Source organism: Microtus pennsylvanicus, chromosome 1 (assembly GCF_037038515.1).
Source record: "Microtus pennsylvanicus isolate mMicPen1 chromosome 1, mMicPen1.hap1, whole genome shotgun sequence".
Classification (NCBI taxonomy): Eukaryota; Metazoa; Chordata; class Mammalia; order Rodentia; family Cricetidae; genus Microtus; species Microtus pennsylvanicus.
In genome coordinates, this window is record NC_134579.1 from 72,512,966 (window position 1) to 72,532,732 (window position 19,767).

At 46.1% G+C, this 19,767-nt stretch overlaps 1 protein-coding gene across 1 annotated transcript in view; it reads left to right on the top strand.

The window, feature by feature from the left end:
- The window catches only part of Liph (lipase H), a 40,519-nt gene extending 25,455 nt beyond the window's left edge, over nt 1-15,064 (top strand). Inside the window, exons 6-10 of the mRNA XM_075955876.1 lie at nt 2,618-2,785; nt 4,595-4,690; nt 8,759-8,870; nt 12,485-12,658; nt 14,014-15,064. Coding sequence (XP_075811991.1) covers nt 2,618-2,785; nt 4,595-4,690; nt 8,759-8,870; nt 12,485-12,658; nt 14,014-14,092 — 629 coding nt within the window. The 3' untranslated portion in view covers nt 14,093-15,064. The remainder of the gene's footprint in view (nt 1-2,617; nt 2,786-4,594; nt 4,691-8,758; nt 8,871-12,484; nt 12,659-14,013) is intronic.
- The last annotated feature ends 4,703 nt before the right edge of the window (nt 15,065-19,767 follow it).

Genomic DNA, 19,767 nt, shown 5'->3' on the forward strand with positions numbered 1-19,767 from the left:
TAGGATTCCCACAAATAGACCAAGCTACACACTGTCACATATATGTAGAGGGCCTAGGTTGGTCCCATGCAGGCTTGGTTCAGACTCCATGAGCTCCTATGAAGTCAGATTAGTTGTTTCTGTGGGTTTTCTTGTGATGCCCTTGACCCCTCTGGCTCCTACAATCCTTCCTCCCTCTCTTCAGCAGGATTCCCCCAACCTGGCTTAATATTTTGCTGTGGGTCTCTGCATGTGTTTCCATCAGTTACTGGATGAAGGCTCTCTGATGACAATCTATGAGGATAGCAGAATATCATGATTGCATTTCCACTTCCCCCTCCAGTTGTGTTTGGTTCTGTTCTAGGTCTCTGTGTCATACAGCCTTTGGGTGCTGGCCCTCCAGACAGTGTCAGGGGCAGGCTGACCCTCATGGCGTGCATCTCAGGCTGGGCCACTCCCACAATCTCTGGGCCACCCTTACCCCAGCACATCCCATAGACAGGACAGACTGTAGGTGGAAGGTTGTGTGGCTGGGTTGTGTCCCAGTCCCTCCACTGGTAGTCTTGCCTGGTTACAGGATCTGGCCAGTTCAGGCTGCTTATCTGCTATTGCCGGGAGTCTTAGCTGGGGTCATCCTTATAGATTCCTGGGGGGTTCCCTTGCACCAGGCTTCTACCTAACCCCAAAATGCCCCTTTCAAGTCATCTCTTTTAGTACTTTCCTCCTCCACCCATCCCAAACTGATCCCTCATGTTCCCATACCCACCCCCATCCACTACCCCCTCCACCCCACCCACAAGATCTCTTCTGTTTCTCTTTCCCCGGGAGAGCCATGCGTTCCCCCACTCGGGCCATCCTTATTACCCAGCCTCTCTGGGTCTGTTTACCTTGTTTCTGTGATTGCTTATTGTCATTGCTCTCTCCTCCTCTTTGTGTGTGGTGTGTGATGTGTGGTGTAGTGTATGATGTGTGTAGTGTATGATGTGTGTAGTATATGATGTGTGTGGTGTATGATGTGTGTGTAGTGTATGATGTGTGTAGTGTGTGTGTAGTGTATGATGTGTGTAGTGTGTGTGTAGTGTATGATGTGTGTAGTGTGTGTGTAGTGTATGATGTGTGTGGTGTATGATGTGTGTAGTATATGATGTGTGTGGTGTATGATGTGTGTGTAGTGTATGATGTGTGTAGTGTGTGTGGTGTATGATGTGTGTAGTGTGTGTGTAGTGTATGATGTGTGTGGTGTATGATGTGTGTGTAGTGTATGATGTGTGTAGTGTGTGTGTAGTGTATGATGTGTGTAGTGTGTGTAGTGTATGATGTGTGTAGTGTATGATGTGTGTGGTGTATGATGTGTGTGGTGTATGATGTGTGTGTAGTGTATGATGTGTGTAGTGTGTGTGGTGTATGATGTGTGTAGTGTATGATGTGTGTGGTGTATGATGTGTGTGGTGTATGATGTGTGTAGTATATGATGTGTGTGGTGTATGATGTGTGTGTAGTGTATGATGTGTGTAGTGTGTGTGGTGTATGATGTGTGTAGTGTATGATGTGTGTGGTGTATGATGTGTGTGGTGTATGATGTGTGTAGTGTATGATGTGTGTGGTGTATGATGTGTGTGGTGTATGATGTGTGTGGTATATGATGTGTGTGGTGTATGATGTGTGTGTAGTGTATGATGTGTGTAGTGTGTGTGTAGTGTATGATGTGTGTAGTGTGTGTGTAGTGTATGATGTGTGTAGTGTGTGTGTAGTGTATGATGTGTGTAGTGTGTGTGTAGTGTATGATGTGTGTGGTGTGTGATATGTGTGGTGTAGTGTGGTGTGTGTGTGTGCATGTGCCCATGTGTGTACGTGTAGAGACCAGAGGGTGTTCTCATTGGCTGCTCTCCATTTTGTCTTTTTGAGACAGAGACTCTCACTAAACATGGGACTTCCTCTGTAAGCTATCCTGGCTGGTCAGCAAAAACCTGGAAGCCACTTGTCTCCCCATAGCTAGTGCTAAGGTTACAGACCCATGCTGCTCTGTTTGGGTTTGACATGGGTACTGGAGATCCAAGCTCATGTGTTGAGCCATCTCTATAGCCTCCCTGAGGTCGGATTTAGAGCCTCGTACATAGAAACTAAACAAGCATCGTACCAGTCAGTGCTGTTTCCCTCTGCCACCTAGAGTGTGTGTGTGTGTGTGTGTGTGTGTGTGTGTGTGTGTGTGTGTGGTGCATGACAGCATGATTGCCTATGGAGGCCAGAAAAGGGCATTGGATCCCCTGGAGCAGGAGTTACAGGCAGTTGTGAGCTGCCAACATGGGTGCTGGACGAACTGGGGTCCTCTGGAAGAAGCAACAAGCACCCTTAAGCAGTGAGCGTTCTCCCCACCCCACCCCCACCCCCGACTCGAGGTTTGCCTTTGTTTTTACAACAACCCTAATGAATTTTGCTTTCCACGTTGCTACTGGTCGCCGTGAGTCCCCGTCTGTGGTTCTCATAAGGATTAAGTGGACCTGAGCGCATGGGCTCTTTCTGCGCAGGGCCTGGTGCTCAGGAGCTGGGATCGGGTGTGGTGGGCGGTGCTTGTGTAAAATGAGAAATGCAAGTCCCGTAAACGCTGCATGCAGCATCTCTTGGTTCCTTTATCATCAAGGCATGAAGTACTTCAAGTGTGACCATCAGATGTCCGTGTTCCTGTACATCGCATCCCTGCAAAATAACTGTTCTATCAACGCCTACCCCTGCGACTCCTATCGGGATTACAGGAACGGCAAGTGTGTCAACTGTGGCATTGGGCAAATGGTGTCCTGTCCCCTCCTGGGTAAGGCCAATAAGTTCCCATCTCTCACGGACAATTCATTTTTGTGCAGATCTTAGTCATTTTACTCTCTAAAAATTCATCTCAGTTTGTATTTCCTAAAGTTTTATAGAGTCAGCTTTATTTAGTATTTGAGATAAGGCCTGTATAACTTAGGCTGGTTTGCACTTACTCTGTAGCCTAGGCTGGTCTTGAACTTGAGACCTTCTTGCTACACCCTCCAGAGTAGCAAGTATTACAAGAGTGTACTACCATGCTAAACATTATAATCAACTTTTCCTGGTCAATTTGTTCTCTGAACTACTCTAGTCTTGAATTATAAAGAGTATTAGGGGGCTGGAGAGATGGCTCAGAGGTTAAGAGCACTGACTGTTCTTCCAGAGGTCCTGAGTTCAATTCCCAGCAACCTCATGGTGGCTCACAACCATTTGTAATGAGATCTGGTGCCCTCTTCCCCTGAATATATACTAAATAAATAAATCTTTAAAAATGTTAGGTTAAAGCATGACAGCTCAACAGGGAGGACTGAGAGTTTGAGCTAGTCTGGGCTACATAGAGACCCTCTTTTTTTTTTAAATTATTTTTATTTATTATATAGTGTTCTGTCTACATGTTTGCCTGAACTCCAGAAGAGGGCACCAGATCTCATTATAGATGGTTGTGAACCACCACGTGTATGCTGGGAGTTGAACTCATGACTTCTGGAAGATTGGTCAATGCTTTTAACTTCTGAGCCATCTCTCCAGCCCCAAGATCCCCTTTTTCAAAAACAGCATTGACAACACACACACACACACACACACACACACACACACACACACACACACACCAGAGCCAAAACAAACAACAACTAGCGTGTACCCAGAGTCCTAAGAACAAGCTACAATGGATTCCACATTGAGGTTATTGCAGCCCTCCTAGACTTAATATTCTGTCATGAAGATACTAGCAGGATTGCAAGCCTCCCCAGGCTTTGCCTAGCCTGTCCCTGCTTGGACAAAACACTCATGGTGCACATGCCTTTCTGCTGGGGGAGGTCCACGCAGAGCTAGGGACCCAGCCCAGGGCTGAGCCTTGCAGAATGATCCCTTTCAACAGGATCTATAAAGACTTTCTCTCTACACTCTGACTCCTGTGTCCACATGCAGGGATCTGGTGGGGGAAAAGACACTGTAGAGACCACAGAGACATTTTCCAGAGTTAGAGGTTGGCTAAGAAGATTTCTCCTGACAGAAAGAGGCTTCACTATGCATTGACCTGCAGGGGGACATTCATCTGGCAGAGCAGGGGAGGGCGGGAGACAGAGAGAGACAGAGAGCAAAAGACAGAGTGAGATAGACAGAGACAGAGAGTGAGAGACGGAGTGAGACAGAGAGAGAACTATGTGTATTACTTGGGCTAAAGAGTAAATAGTTTGCATTGTGAGGCCTTGAGTCCTATCTTCAGAACGAAGCAAACAAGACCCCATTGCTTTGCACGTGTGATTAGGGATGCTGTCTCTCCATCCGGCTTGACCTTGAATGCATAGCTGAAAACTCTCTGTGTGTCCAGCGTGTGTCACTTGCACTCCCTGCTGAGTTACTGAGGGTCAGTTCAGGGGAGCGGTCACGGTAGGGTCCTTCTTCCCTTCAGTTCTTAAAACGGGGACAGCCAGCAAGATGTAAGAGCATTGGCAGGATGTTCCCGGTGGCCTTTCTTGTCCTCACATTAGGGGCCGGAGATGGAGCGGGAGAGAGTTGTAAACTGTCCTCATGTCCTTTGTGACTTTCATGTTTATGTAACACACGCTGGTGTTTCTGACTTGTTTCATAGGCTACCATGCTGACAGTTGGAAAGACCACTTGCTGGACAAAGACCCTCCGATGATGAAGGCATTTTTCGACACGGCTGAGGAAAAACCGTTCTGCAGTGAGTGGTGAACGTGTGTTGGTGGTTCTGTCTGACCATGGCATTCTGAGGGAGGACAGGGTCTCAGCTTTCTAGATGCTTCCTGGTAGATAGAGCTTGGTGTTTGGAGCTGAAAGGGCACAAGACCAGCACAGCTTCTGTCTGGAGCAGTTGTGTGACCTCCTCTGTGAGTGTCTCGGGCCAGTTTGGTAAATGGAGCCAGCCAATCATGCCAGTCTTCTAGGTTCTTAGGACCGAAGTGAGTCTGAGTCACAGTACCAGCACGCAGGGGACAGTCACTGTCAAAGAGGCATGAAGCTGGGGTCAGGAATAAACAGGTGAATACTGTACTTGAATGAGTTCTGTTCCACACTGGAGCTTCTGAAACCTGCCTCTCACAGATCCTTGGCCTGTGAACATTTCTTATTATTTTAAACAATATTTTAATTTATTTTACTTGTCCCTCCTTGTATTCCTTCCACAAGCCCCTCTCCACTCCCCTTCCCCACTCGATCATCCCATACCAGCCCTCCCCATCCAGATTTACCTATTGTATTTGCTTTTTGTGATGAGATTTATCTGTCCCCCCTCATCCCTTACTCTATGTGTGCCTTCTGTGGTTCTATGGATTATAGTTTGGTTGTCATTGATTTAAGAGCTAATATCCACATATAAGTGAATACATACCATATTTGTCTTTCCGGGTCTGGAATATCTATCTTCCTCAGGATGAGGTTCTTCTAGCTCCAGTCGTTTGCTTGCAAATTTCATTTTGCCATTTTGTTTTAACAGCCGAGTAGTACTCCACTGTGCAAAATGTACCACATTTTCTTCACCCATTCTTCTGTTGAGGACATCCAGGTGGTTTCCAATTTCTGGTTATTATGAATAGAGCAGCAATGAACATGGTTGAGCAAGTGTCTCTGTGGTAGGATGAAACATTTTTGGGTATATGCTTGAGTGATACAGCTGGATCTTGAGGTAGATCAGTTCCCATCTTTCTGAGGAACCACCATACTGAGTTCCGCAGCACCTGTATAACTGCACTCCTACCAACAATGGAGGGTGTTCTTACTCCACATCCTCTCCAGCATGAGCTGTTTCTTGTTTTGTCGATCTTGGCCATTTTGACCGGGGTGAGATGGAATCTCAAGAGTCGTTTTGATTTGTATTTCTCTGATGACTAAGGATGTTGAATATTTTTAAGAGAGTTTTTTTTTTGCCATTTGAGGTTTTCCTATTGAGAATTTTCTGTTTAGATCTTTACCCCATTTTTAATTGGGTTATTTTTTCTTGATGTCTAGTTTCTTGAATTATTTATATATTTTGGATATTAGCCCTCTATCAAATAGGAAGTTGGTAAAAATCTATTCCCATTCTGTAGTCTACCACTTTGTCCAAATGTCGGTGTCCTTTGTCTTACAGAAGCTTTTCACTTCCATGAGGCTCCTTACTAATTGTTATTCTTAGTGCCTACTTGATCGGTGTTCTGTTCAGAAAGTCTTTTCCTGAGTCAGTGTGTTCAAGGATACCCCCTTCTTCTCTTCTATCAGTTTCAGTGTATCTGGTTTTATGTTGGTCTTTGATCCATTTGGAGTTGAGTTTCGAGCAGATGATAAGTTTGAATCTATTTGGATTCTTGTACATGAAACCATCCAGTTTGACCAGAGTATTGGTTGAAGATGCTGTCATTTTTCCAGTGTGTATTTCTAGCCTCTTTATCAAAAATCAGGTGTTCAGTGGTGTGTAAATTTTGTCTGGGTCTTCAATTCAATTCCATTGATAATCCTGTCTGTTTTTGTGCCAATACCATGCTGTTTTTGTTACTATAGCTTTGTGATACAGCTTGAAGTTAGGGACAGTGACACCTCCAGCAGTTCTTTATTATTCGGATTCTAGCTGTCCTGTTTTTTGCTTGTTTGTTTTTTTGTGACAGGTTTTTCTATACAGCCCTGGCTATCCCAAAACCCTCTATGTGGTCCAGGTTAGCCTTGAACTCAGAAATCTGCTGCCTCTGCCTGCCCAGGTGCTGGCATTAAAGGTGTGTACCACCCTGACCAGCTCCTATCCTGAATTTTTGTGTTTCCATACAAAACTGAGAATTGTTCTTTCAAGGTCTGTAAAGAATTGTGTTGGACTTTTGATGGGGATTTCATTGAATCTGTAGATGATTTTTAGTAGAATAGTCATTTTTGCTATGTCCTCTTGATCCACAAGCATGGGAGATCTCTCCATCTTCTGATATCTTCTTCAGTTTCTTTTGCCAGTGACTTGAAGTTTTTACCAAACAGATCTTTCATTTCTTGGTTAGCAGGTGTCCTGCAGCAGAGCTGAGGATGGGACTGGGAGATTGGACAGATAGGGATAGAGGCGAAGGTGAAGATCTACAGTTAGCCTGCCTGCTCCCAAGCAGGAGTGGCCTGGGGGCCCCCAGGGAGTCGGCCTGTGAACATTTCAAACATTCCCAGATATATAGGTGTATAAAACTGCTCCAGAGGGCTAGAGAGGTGGCTCAGTTGTTAAAGGCTAGGCTCACAACCAAAACTATAAAACTGATACAGAAATAAAATATTTACTGATAATAAACCATAAACAAGTTTGTTCTAAAATAATTATTACATGTATATTATCATTTATTAAAGACATAAGCAAAGTTGCATTCTGATGAGCTAGACGAGCCTGCTCGTTTTCCACAAGGAGGTAACCCTTGGCTAAGTATCTACCGCTGCTTCATGTAGGCCACCGCTGTTGTCTCATGGAGCTTGTCTGCATTCTGATTTCATAATAATCAGTGAGAATGTTGCTTTGAGTGAGTATGCAGAAAAGTGGCAGCAGGTGTTTCAGAAATTGTGGGGAATTCTGCTCCTATCCCAAGTCAGAACTCCTTTAATGTTTTTTTTTAAGATTTATTTATTTATTATGTATACAACATTCCTTCCATGTATGCTTGCATGCCAGAAGAGGGCACCAGGTCTCCTTACATATGGTTGTGAGCCACCATGTGGTTGCTGGGAATTGAACTCAGGACCTCTGGAAGAGCAGTCAATGTTCTTAATCGCTGAGCCATCTCTCCAGCCCCCTTTAATGGTTTTTTAAAAAACATTTTATCTGTTTATCTATTTTATGTGGATGAGTATTTTGCCTGAATGTGTGTCTGTGTACCATGTGTGTGCCCGCAGATGCCAAAAGAGGGTTCTAGATCCCTTGAAACTGGAGTTAGAGACATTTGTGAGTTATCGTGTGGGTGCTAGGGATTGAACCCTGTCCTTTGGAAAAGCAGACAGTGTGTTTAACTTTTGGGCCATCACTCCAGTCCTTGCTTCTTTTTTTTAAAATGATGTGTGTGTGTGTGTGTGTGTGTGTGTGTGTGTGTGTGTGTGTGTGTGTCCCGGAACGGTATGGGGGTAGAGGTTAGAGGACAACTTGCAGGAATCCATTCTTGATCAAACTCAGGTTGTCAGAACTGGCAGCAAGTACCTTTTGCAGTGTGCCATCTTGGCCAACCTCTGACAGTGATTTTCTAAAACCAAACACAGTACAACCCAAAGCTAGCCCAGTGTGGTACTGACCTGCTGAGAAATAACACAGAAAAACATTAAAATTCTCCGTAATTCAAGCACTGTCTGCAGAGCAACCCCACGCAAAATGAGAGTAACTTCACTTATACCACCATCAGATTATTTTGTGGGGTTTTCTTTAATAACTGGATTATAGGGTCCTCTAGCATGAACTTTTAGGATGAGTCACAAGTTGAACAAGCCGTCCAGCCTATGAGGCACAATCCCTAGAGAGCACTGAACTCTGCTGTCACGCATGCCGTCTGTACCAAAGAGAAGAACAAGAAAAAGTAGAAAAGTCTGCTGCGTGTGGATTGGTCTGGTGGCACACACCTGTAGGTGGTCCTCACCTACACCATGAGTTTGAGGGACCTGGACTTGAAAAACGACGTTAAAGAGCAAAGAAAATTCCTCCCTGGGTCTTTGCAGAGAAACTATAGAGGAAGAAGAAAGGGATCTAGGCTTTTTAGACCTGACCCTACTGGGGAGCATTGGGATACCTCTCTTATGGGGTTCTCTCCCTGTTTCACAGTGTATCATTATTTCGTGGACATTGTATCTTGGAACAAGAACGTAAGAAGAGGGTTCATTACAATCAAACTGAGAGGCGAAGACGGAAATATCACAGAATCCAAGATTGATCAGTAAGTTGAGCGCCAAGCTTGAGTTGCCAGTTGAGATGTTCTTCTTGCTTAGCAGCCTATACCATCCTTCTTGCTGTTGAGACGCTCTTCTTGCCTATAACATCCTTCCTGCTACCGAAGGCAGCAGAGACTCTCACTCACGGGCTGGCCCTGTCTCTTCCTCACCTTTGCTTTCTTCCGGTGCAATAGGTGCAGTGGCTTTCTTCCCTTTCTCCCTCCCTTCTTTACCTCTTCCCGCCCTCCCTCCTCTTTCCTCTTTTGCGTGCCCTCCCTGTCTGTCTCTCTTACTTGTTTTCACTTTTCTTCCTCCTCTTATTATTTTCAGCAATTAAATGTTTAAAATTAAAAACCACTCTTGCCTTCTGCGAAAGTTCAAGCCGTGAAGTTCTGGTCAGAGTGCTGATTTAGCTGCACGGGTGGAACACACTTGTAATCACAGTGACTTAGGAGGCAGGGTCAGTAGGACTGTGGTGAGCATGAGGCTAGCCTAGGCTACACAGGGACGGTAAGACCAGCTGGCCTCATACAGTGAGACCTGGTTCAAAACCCAAAATGGGCATTGGAACGATGCTCAGAGGTCAACAACACTGGCTGCTATTGCAGAGGACCCAGGCCCAGTTCCCAGCATCCATGCAGCAGCTTATAACCATCCACAACTCCAGGTCCAGAGCAGTCAATGCCCTCTCCTGTCCTCCAGAGGTGTCAGGCATACACACAGACAGGCATGCAGGCAAACTCCCCATACACATAACTACAGCACCCCCAAAAAAGGAACGTGTAGACTTAAGCATTTCACAGTGTATGTTTGTGTGTGTATGTATCCATCACTCAGAACTTTAATCATACGCCATAAAGGCATATAATTATGACTTGGCAATAAAAAATCATCTGAATTTAAAAACATAGAGGAATATACAACATAAACATGTAAGTTTATGCTAAGGAGTTCTTGACACATTCTGTTTCTCTTTTGTTTTAAAGATTTATTTATTATGTATGTATGCCTGCATGCCAGAAGAGGGCACTACATCTCATTACATACTGTTGTGAGCCTCTATAAGGTTGCTGGAAATTGAACTCAGGACCTCTGGAAGAGCAGCCAGTACTCTTAACTGTCGAGCCATCTCTCCAGCCTCCCAGATTCTGTTTTTAAAACGTCTCATATTTTTTGAAAAAAAAAAACAACCAAACCACCCACATTTTATTAAACAGTTCTTGGGCAAGTGGTCCTGGGTTGTAAAAGAAAGCAGGCTGAGCAAGCCACAGAGAGCAAGCCAGTGAGCAGTGTTCCTCTATGGCTTTTCTGCCTCTGTTCCTGCCATGCAAAGATCCTGCCTTGAGTTCCCTCGGTGATGGGCTGCGAGCATATGTGTAAGCTAAATACATCCTCTCCTTCCCAAGCTGTTTTCGGTCATTTCTATTAGAGCAACAGGAAGCAAACTAGGGCAGTGCCTTTAAAGATGCATCTTGCATTTACAATGGTCGCTTTCGGTTACTGGATGAAGGGTGTGGCACACACTGCTTGAGCGATTTCTAGACCAGACCCTATGACGTGCTGCTACCATGTGCTCTACGTATGAAGAAACTGTGGCTAGGGAGCTGAGTGGTTGGGTCAGTGTGAGTGTGGCGGGGGCAGCAGGCCTGTCCGCCAAGTACCTTCATCACTCTATGAAGGAGTCTACTCCTCCCACGGAGCTACCCACCCCTGCCTCCTTGCACTGGAAGTTTGTGAGTAGTTGTGTTTTTCAGGGTTCCCCACTGACTCGTTTCATATCTGATATCCCCATGTCCACAGAGGGCTAGTGTTTCCTGGAAGGACAACAATAGGAAGGTCTTCATGAGGAAGACTAGCCTCAGGTGTATGGGCTGTGGATTAACGTGAGGGAACCTGAACAGATCTAACCTAGAATACTGACTTTCAGAATACACAGCACCTAAGGGGTCTGGAAGACTCTGTGTGGTCACACACAGGAAGCGGGCAGGGCAGGGCTCTGACTAGATCCATATGTTCATGCCGGCAATGCTTTCATGTTTTCCTTACATGCACCTGAGAGCTTTAATTTTTACTAAGGGAATCTTGATCAAGTGTGAATGAATCCCTAAATTTGAATTTTAAAATATCTTTTTGTTTGTTCTGGGACAGGGCTTCATGTAACCCAAGCTGATTTTGAACTCACTAAGTAGTCCAAACTGGCCTTACCTTCTTGCCTTCACATTTCAATTAAGATCAAGGCCTTGGCCCAGTGAGTTGGCTCAGTGGGCAAAGTCAATTGCTGCTAAGCCTGATGACCTGTCATGGTGGAAAGAGAAAACCAACTTCCCCCACAAATTGTCCTCTGACCTATGTTACGTCATGCAAGTGTGCACCATACACAGAGATAAAGAGGGTGAGATAGACTGACAGACAGGCAGGCAGGCAGGCAGACAGACAGACAGACAGATGGATAGATACATGACAGATAGATGGATGGATAGATGGTTAGCTAGCTAGCTAGCTAGATGATAGATAATAGATGGTTAGATGGATAAATACATGACAGATGGATGGTTAGATACATGATAGATAGATGATAGATGGGTAGATAGATAAATAAATAGATGGAAGAATAGATGGATAGATAAATTATAAATGTAACTGAAAACAAGTGTCCATTAAGAGCTAAACTTTAAGAAAGAGAAAAGATAAACACAAGAAGGTGACCTTAGCCAGGCATCATGCTAAGACCTGTAGTATCTGGAAAGTTGGGCTGGAGGATTGCAAATTCAAGGACCACTTAAGCCAGGGAGCGAGTTGAAGGTAGGCCGGGCACCTTCGTAAAACCACGTCAAAAGCAGACTTGGGAGGTTCAGTGGCAGACAGCTTGCATGAATGGCTCAATGGGTTGGATCTCCAGTACTGGGAGGGAGGGGAAGGAAGAGAAAATTGGAGCCTTAACATCTTTACTGCTTCTTTTACATTCCATTTTTTAAGGGGTGAAAGAATATGGAGTTAGAATTAATGTCTGATCCCAATTTTGTTGGTAATATCCAATATATCATAATTGGAAATCCCTGGTCCTCAGACATCTCTCTCTGGGGAGGTTCAGCACTGTTCTTATTCCTCTGGGAAGCTGGGAAAGCAAGCTACAGATAACTGACAAGCACCCTGGGTTTGGGGCGATGGGCTGGCTCCACACATATGTCTCAGGTTGGGATTAGGGAATCACACAGGTGTTTATTACCCTAGCCCCACTGGAATCCCATCCAAAGCTTCATGGAGTGTGGCAGGGCTGGAAGAATTCTGAGCTGGGTTTCATCTCCACACGGCCACATACAAGCTCTGTCACATGGAGAGCCTGGACTCCACAAGCAGCTGTGGGGATGTGCTGGAGATTCCGACATCGTCTTGACCACAATAGTCAGGCAGAGTAGCACGCTTAGCCAGTGTCATTTTGGAGGTCAGTAGCTTCATTTAGGCAGTTCTATGGACTCAGGGACCTTCGCTCACAGAAGTCAGCTTGTGCAGGCAGACAGAGGGACCGAAGGGTCACCTGCTGGGTAGACGCAGAGGCTGGAAGCAGCTTTCTCTCGTTAGCAATCTACGTTCATTTTGAAATGCCTTTTCTTCCTTCCAGTGAACCATCGACCTTTCAAAAGTACCATCAAGTGAGTCTGCTTGCAAGATTTAATCAAGATCTGGAGAAAGTGGCAGAAATGTCCTTGCTGTTCTCCACAGGGTCTGTAGTTGGTCCAAAGTACAAGCTCAGGGTCCTGCGAGTGAAGCTGCGGTCTCTGGCGCATCCAGACAGGTGAGCCACAGGCAGGCGTGGCAGTTCTTGCTACCTAGCTTCCTTCTCTAGTCCTTCCTCCTACCCCCACCCTCCCTTCCTTCCATTCTTTATGAGACAGGGTCTTATGATGTAGCCCAGGCTGGCCTCAAACCTGTGGCAATTCTCCTGCCTTAGGTTTCAAAATAGTGAATTTCTTTTACTTAAAAATTTAGGGTACTTGCTGGATGGTGGTGACACATGCCTTTAATTTCAGTACTCAGGAGGCAGAGTCAGGCAGATCTCTGTGAGTTCGAGGCCAGCCTGGTATACAAGAGCTATTTTCAGGACAGGCTCTAAAACTAGAGCAAAACCCTGTCTTGAAAAACCAAAAAAAAAAAATTAGGGTACTGTGCCAGGCAGTGGTGGCACATACCTTTAATCCCATCACTCAGTAGGCAGAGGGAGACGAATCTCTGTGAGTTCAAGACCAGTGTGGTCTACAAAGTGAGTTCTAGAACAGCTATGACTGTTACACAGAGAAATCCTGTTTCAAAAAACAAACAAACAAAAATTTAGTATACTAAGAAAATGTTTAGCAATAAATGATTCTTTATAAGGTATTCACTTTATCTTACAACAGGGCCTTTTAATTAATTGATTAATTAATTTTTTTCCGGGCCTGGTAATGTAGGTCCATATTCCTAGCTAATCTGGAAACTGTGTGTCAAGGGGATCAAAAGTTTAAGGACTGAGGAGTTCAAGACAAACTGGGAAACTCGTCCAGACACTGTTTCAAAAACAAAAAAAGGAAGAACCAGGGAGTGTTGGCTTCTAATCCCAGCACTTGCAAAGTAGAGGTGGGAGGTTTGGGAGTGGAAGAGAGGACCTGGGTTGGATTCCTAGCACCCTTGCGGTACCTTACAGCCATCTAGAAACTGTAGTTAAAGGGGAATCTGATGCCCTCATCTGACTTCCACAGGTACACAGCATGCCCACAACATGCACACAACATGCACAAAAGCCTAACACTCATACACATAAAATAAAATTCTTTTTTTTTTCAAGGCAGGTTTTCTCTGTGTAACAGCTCTGGCTGTCCTGGAACTCACTACGTAGGCTAAGCTGGCCTTGAACTCACAGAGATCCTCCTGCCTCTATCTCCCGAGTGCTGAGATTAAAGGCATGCACCACCACCATCACTGGGCTGTAAAATAAATGTTAAAAAGAAAGAGTGGAGTAGAGTTAGATGAGACTCCACACCCTGCTTTCTTGTGTGCGACTTCCATCCCTAGCCATTTGCCTTTTGAAGCAAGTGCTCTGCAACCCCCCCCCCCCAATCAGGGTGCTTCCCTGCCTAGACTAGGGGCTAACAGGGCTCTTTTTGCTTTCCCCAGGCCTCACTTGTGTAGGTATGATCTTGTCCTTCTGGAAAATGTTGAGACGTTCTTCCAACCTATTCTGTGCTCCAAGTAGCAGGACACGTGGGCAGCGGTGACGTCATGATCTCTACTGCTAAGGCTCTTGCTGCCTCACCCTACTTCGTCCTGAAGACTCCAAAAGCACAGGGGAAAAAAAAACCCAAGGTTATTTTCGGCAGTGTCCCATGGATGTCACATCACAAAATGTCAAACAAACTGCGATTATGAAACAGCACTGGGAAGGAGCCCCTAAGTAGGGCAAGACAGAAATAGCTGGGCTCCCGACAGCAGAGCGCTCTGTTGGGCCCCGTCCTGGGGCCTCGTTTGTTCTGGGCTGTCAGGCCTGCTGCCTGTCATATCACACCCTCAGGGCCATGGGTCAGGCTTCTTGGGAGTGTAGCGGATTTCCGCGTTCCTCGTGTCCAATCCTCCATCATCCGGTGTGAAGAGAATGAACCGGACTACCTCATGGGAACTGTGGACTGGGAAGGCCAGTCTGGGAAGGGTTTGGGAAATCCCTTGAGTCCATAATGTGAATATGCTTTCATTTTGATACAGTTTAGCCATATCTCATGTATAGATAGATACGCAACCTCTCCTTTCCAACCTCTGCTTTGCTCCCGGACTGTTGGCTTTAGGATGGCAAGAAGGCTCTGGCTTCCAGCCTTTTCTGATGGTCAGAGGTTGGCCTTAGAGCCCCGCAGTCTGTACTGAGACCAGGCACTAAGTGGAAGGGAGAAGGAGAAGAAACAGGAGCCACATCACGCATGGACCAGGCAAAGCAAGAGGCTGGAGAGAAATAAATGAACTTGATTTCACCGAGGTTGCAGAGGTGGCTGTTACAGGATAGTTTTTCTGCCCTGGGATTGAACACCCTAGGTGCAGTGAGCCCTGTTCTCAGCCCCAGGCAACATTATTTAAAGCAATCCTTTGGAATGTTTTCTTTCCTGTCTGCTGGTTAATCCATAACTAAGCCAGGAAATTCTTTAAGATGCAGAGATGCAAAATAAAAATAGGCTGTGCATGATCCCACCGACGCTAACCTCGGGACACGCTGCTCTCGCTCGTGCTGCTGCCGCTATGAATGCAAAGCACGGCCCAGTTCTTGCTGCATGGAACCTTCGGGAAGTCTCCTTAGGCCTCCCTGGAGACAGACACCACTTCTGAGTATTTCTGAATGACCGTTGCCGTCAAGTTAAGAGGTCTAAGAGGGCCAGGGACAGAGAGGGCAAAATGACAGCAGGACAGTTAGGGGGTCCAGGTACCTGGTGTGAAGGTGGCTATCATCCACCCCACAGCCGTGACCAGCTCGGGACTGTGGCACAGGCCCGGTATGCTTCCCTTCCTCTAGCTGCCCCAGATGTTGCCAGGAAATGGACGCCGTGAGCAAATGGGTCCAAATCCACATGGTTTTTCTTTTCCTGTTGCTATGGTAAAATGCTCTGGAAGAAACAGCTGGAGGGAGAAAGGGTTGGTATTTGCCCACAGTCCAGGGGTGCAGCTTATCATACCTGGGAGGTCAAGGTAAAGGAGTTTAGAGGCAGCTGGCCATCTCAGCCAGTCAGGAACCAGGGTGATGAAGGCAGGCTTGCCAGTGTTCAGCTCCACGTCTTGCTGCATTTAAGAAATGACTGCACTTTATTAGTTTGTGTTGTGTGTTTATGTGTACACACATGTATACATCTCACAGCACAAGTGTGGTGGGCAGAAGACAATTCGTGGGAGTAAGTTCGCTCCTTCCAGTGTGTGGGTTCCCGGAATCTGGTCATCAGGCTTAGAGGCAAGCTGAGCCGTCTCCTTGGACCAGTTTCTCAGCTCTTATACAGTCCAGATCCCCTGACTAGGGAATGGTGCCACCTACAGTGGACGGGTCTCCCCACTCAGTAATGGAATCATCTCCCCAAAGTCATGCCCAGAGGTACATTACTCAGGTAACTCTAACTTCTGTCATTCCGACAGTTAACATCATGGTACCTTTATCAGTCAGGTTCTTAGTGTGTGTGTGTGTGTGTGTGTGTGTGTGTGTGTGTGTGTATAGTTATATATGAAGGGGATTTATTAATTTATTAGAATGCCTTATAGACCATGGACCAGTTATTCCAGCAATGGCTGTCTACCAACAGAGAGTCTTAGAGTCCCAGTAGTTCAGTCCACAGGGCTGGATGTCTCAGCTGGTCTTCTGTATATGACATAATGCCGAAAAAGTAGACTGCAATGCCAGGGAATGAAACGGATTTGCCATTGAGAACAAACACGTAAAGGAAGCAAGTTTCCTTCTTCCGTGTTCTTTATACCGACTGAGCAGAAGGTGTGGCCCAGATGAAAGGTGGGTCTTCTCAACTCAAAGAGCCAGATTCAGAGTGGGTCTTCTCACTTCAGATGACTGAATCGAGAAAGAAAATTCATCCCTGGTGTGCCCAGCCATTTGGGTTTTAGTTAATTCCAGATGGTGTCGAGTTGACAACCAAGGACAGCCGCCACCGTCCTCCACATCTTCCAGGCTTCCCTACATAGCGAGAGTCCACTCTGTGTAAGAAGACATGGCTGCACTCTGGGTGGAGGAAGGCTGGGTGCACTGTCACTCACAGGAGTGGCACCTGGCCACACCCAGATGTGGACAGTGGACGTGGTGAGGGCCTTTGATTTCAGAAGTTTTTATTGGTCCTATATTAGCATGGCCACTTTTTGTCCTCTTTCCCTTTTCTCCAGAGGGCCGAAATAACTGTACAAATGTCAAGAATGGGAATTTCTGCCAAATCACAAACTCTTGGGACTTTTAGCACAACACTGAGCTGATGTAGACCCTGGGAGGCTGCTGTGGGATGAACGGGTGGGTGGGTGAATGAATGGGTAAGAAAGGAAGTTTGTTGTGGAGTGGAGACAAGTTTCAATGGCTTTCAGGTAATGGTGATGGCAGGTGAAGGGACCCAGAGGGGTGGCAATTCTTTCCCAAACCTTTTTCCTCCCTGGACACATTGCTTTCCTGCATCAGGGTTTCACTATGATGCTCAGGCTGGTCTTGAACTTGGGATCTTCTTACCTCAGCCTCCCTGGTGCTGGGACTATACTAGCACCGAGGAGTGGGAGCCATTGCCTGTCTTCCTTTCCTCCTTCATCTTTGTCTCTGTATCCCAGATGAGTGACACAATTGAATTTGTGTGCACTCTTGGCTCCTCCAGGTCTCTGCCACTCACCACTCAGCTCCTTGTCCTTGTGTCCCCTCTTCACGGCGTCAGCTCAGACCTCATTTCTGGTCACAGCACACATCGCCTCTTCCAGCTCTTTGAACACTTCCTTCTTCCACTGATGCACGTGGGCTCTCGCGAGGTAGCTAGCAGCATTTAGGAAGTAAAAACTGCAGAGAGGTCCTCGGGTCACTGAGCGACTTAGCTCTAGGAGCACTGGGGGATCCCAGGCTCTTCCTGTCTTTGTTTCCCGCTGTGATGATCATGGGCTGACCTGCTCACAATGTAAGCAAGCCCCCAATTAAATGATTGTATAAGTTGCCTTAGTCATAGTATCTCTTCACAGCAATAGAAAAGACAGGGTCTCACTATGTTTTGTCCCAGGCTGGCCTTGAACTTGTAAGCCACTTGCATCAGGCTCTCAACTATGCCTTGCCTTACTTCAGTATCTTGAAAAGATAAAGTATACCCCCTTTATATTAGGTTTTTCGAGACCGGGTTTCTCTATAGCTTTAGAGCCTGTCCTGGAACTAGCTCTTGTATACCAGGCTAGCCTTGAATACACAGAGATCCACCTGCCTCTGCCTCCCAAGTGCTGGGATTAAAGGTGTGTACCACCACCGCTTGGCTCTCAGAGTTTTTTTTTTTTGTGGTGTGCAGTGGGGCTGCTTCTCGCTTTTTTTTAATGTTTTTATGATTTATTTATCTTTCTTTTATGTGCATTGGTGTGAAGGTGTCTTATCCCCTGGAACTGGATTTTCAGATAGTTGTAAGCTGCCGTGTGGGTGCTGGGAATTGAACCCGTGTCCTCTGGAAGAGCAGTCAGTGCTCTTAACCACTGAGCCATTTCTCCAGCCTATCATAGTGTATTCTTAACCCCGCAACTTGTTTGACTGTTAGTCTAGCTATCTGGTACCTGTGTCTTAGCTACTGCATCTACGGGGCCGTTCTCATTCAAACCACCACACTATATCAGCTCAGGATATGCAGAACTGTCTCTTTCTTTTAGGAAGTGTTTTAATATCCCATTTTTGAAAGTGTCATAAGTAACCTACCAGTCCTGAAATTATGGGTCTTTGGGATGCTGGCAGTCCTTTGATACCAAAACAAGGCCAAAAATGCAGGAACTATAAAAAAAAAGCATCCTGGGTGAGGAAACCCATACCCAGACATACAAACATGGTGTGTACTTACTCATAATTAGATATTAGATGTAAAGAAAAGGAAAACCAGGCCACAATCTACAACCCCCAAGAAGCTAAGTAACAAGGAGGACCCTAAGAGAGATATGCATAGGATGCCCCTGGAAAGGAGAAATAAATAAAATTTCCTGAGTAAATTTGGAATGTGGGGACAGGGTAGAGGAAGGAGGGTAAAGGGGAGGGAGAGGAGAACATGGGGGAATGGAATGGTTGAATTGGGGGAGGGACAGAGAGGGAGAGGAAGGAAAGAGATACCTTGATAGAGGGAGCCATGATGGGGTTAGGGAGAAACCTAGTGCTAGGGAAACTCCCAGGAATCCACAAGGATGACCCCAGCTAAGACTCCTAGCAATAGTGGAGAGGGTACCTGAACTGGCCTTTTCCAGTAGACGGATTGATAGACACTCTAATTGTCATCATAGAACCTTCATCCAGCAACTGATGGAAGCAGATGCCGAGATCCACAGTTAAGCACTGAGCCGAGCTCCCAGAATGCAGTCGAAGAGAGGGAGGAGGGATTATATGAGCAAAGGGGTCAGGATCATGATAGGGAAACCCACAGAGACAGCTGACCCGAGCTAGTGGGAGCTCAGGGACTCTGGCGTGATAACTGGGGAACCTGTATAGGACCGAACTAAGTCCTCTGAATGTGGGCGACGGCTGTGCAGCTTAGCAGTCTGTGGGGTCACTGGCAATGGGACCAGAATTAATCCCCAGTGCATGAACTGACATTTGGGAGCCCATTTCCAATGGAGGGGTACCTTGCTAAACCTCGATACAGGGTGGAGGGACTTGAGCCTGCCTCACCTTGATATGCCAGACCCTTGTTGACTCCCCATGGGAAACCTACCCACTTTGAGGAGTAGCTGGGGAGTTCGGTTGGGGGGGGGGCCGTGAGAGGGAGTGGGAGAAGGGGAGGGATACTGAAGTGTAGTTGGTATGTAAAATGAAAAATTTAAAAATGAAAAAAAAAACCAAGGCCAAGAATATTTGTGGATTCAGTTCTTGCACGTCCAGTTGCAAGGATTTTGTACTCTTGCATTTTGACACAGGTTCCCTATTTGACACCAAGAGGTGCTCTGAAGTGCTTTGTGGCCTTTGAGCCTTTGAAGTCCTCCCCCGGTTTGTTAGTCATATGGGCTGTCATTTCAAGCCTCCAGTGTGCACCATGCACTGTCCCTCTGGTCCTGTTCCCACTGCTGTGGTCCTTCCTCCTCTTTTTTGTTGTTGTTTGTTTTCCCACCAGGGTGCTTGCTGTTAACTCAGGGTTAACTTACTCCTACAGGTAGAATTCTCAGATGAGAATGGAATCTTTCCCCTTCCCCCTCCCTGTTTTTGAAGAC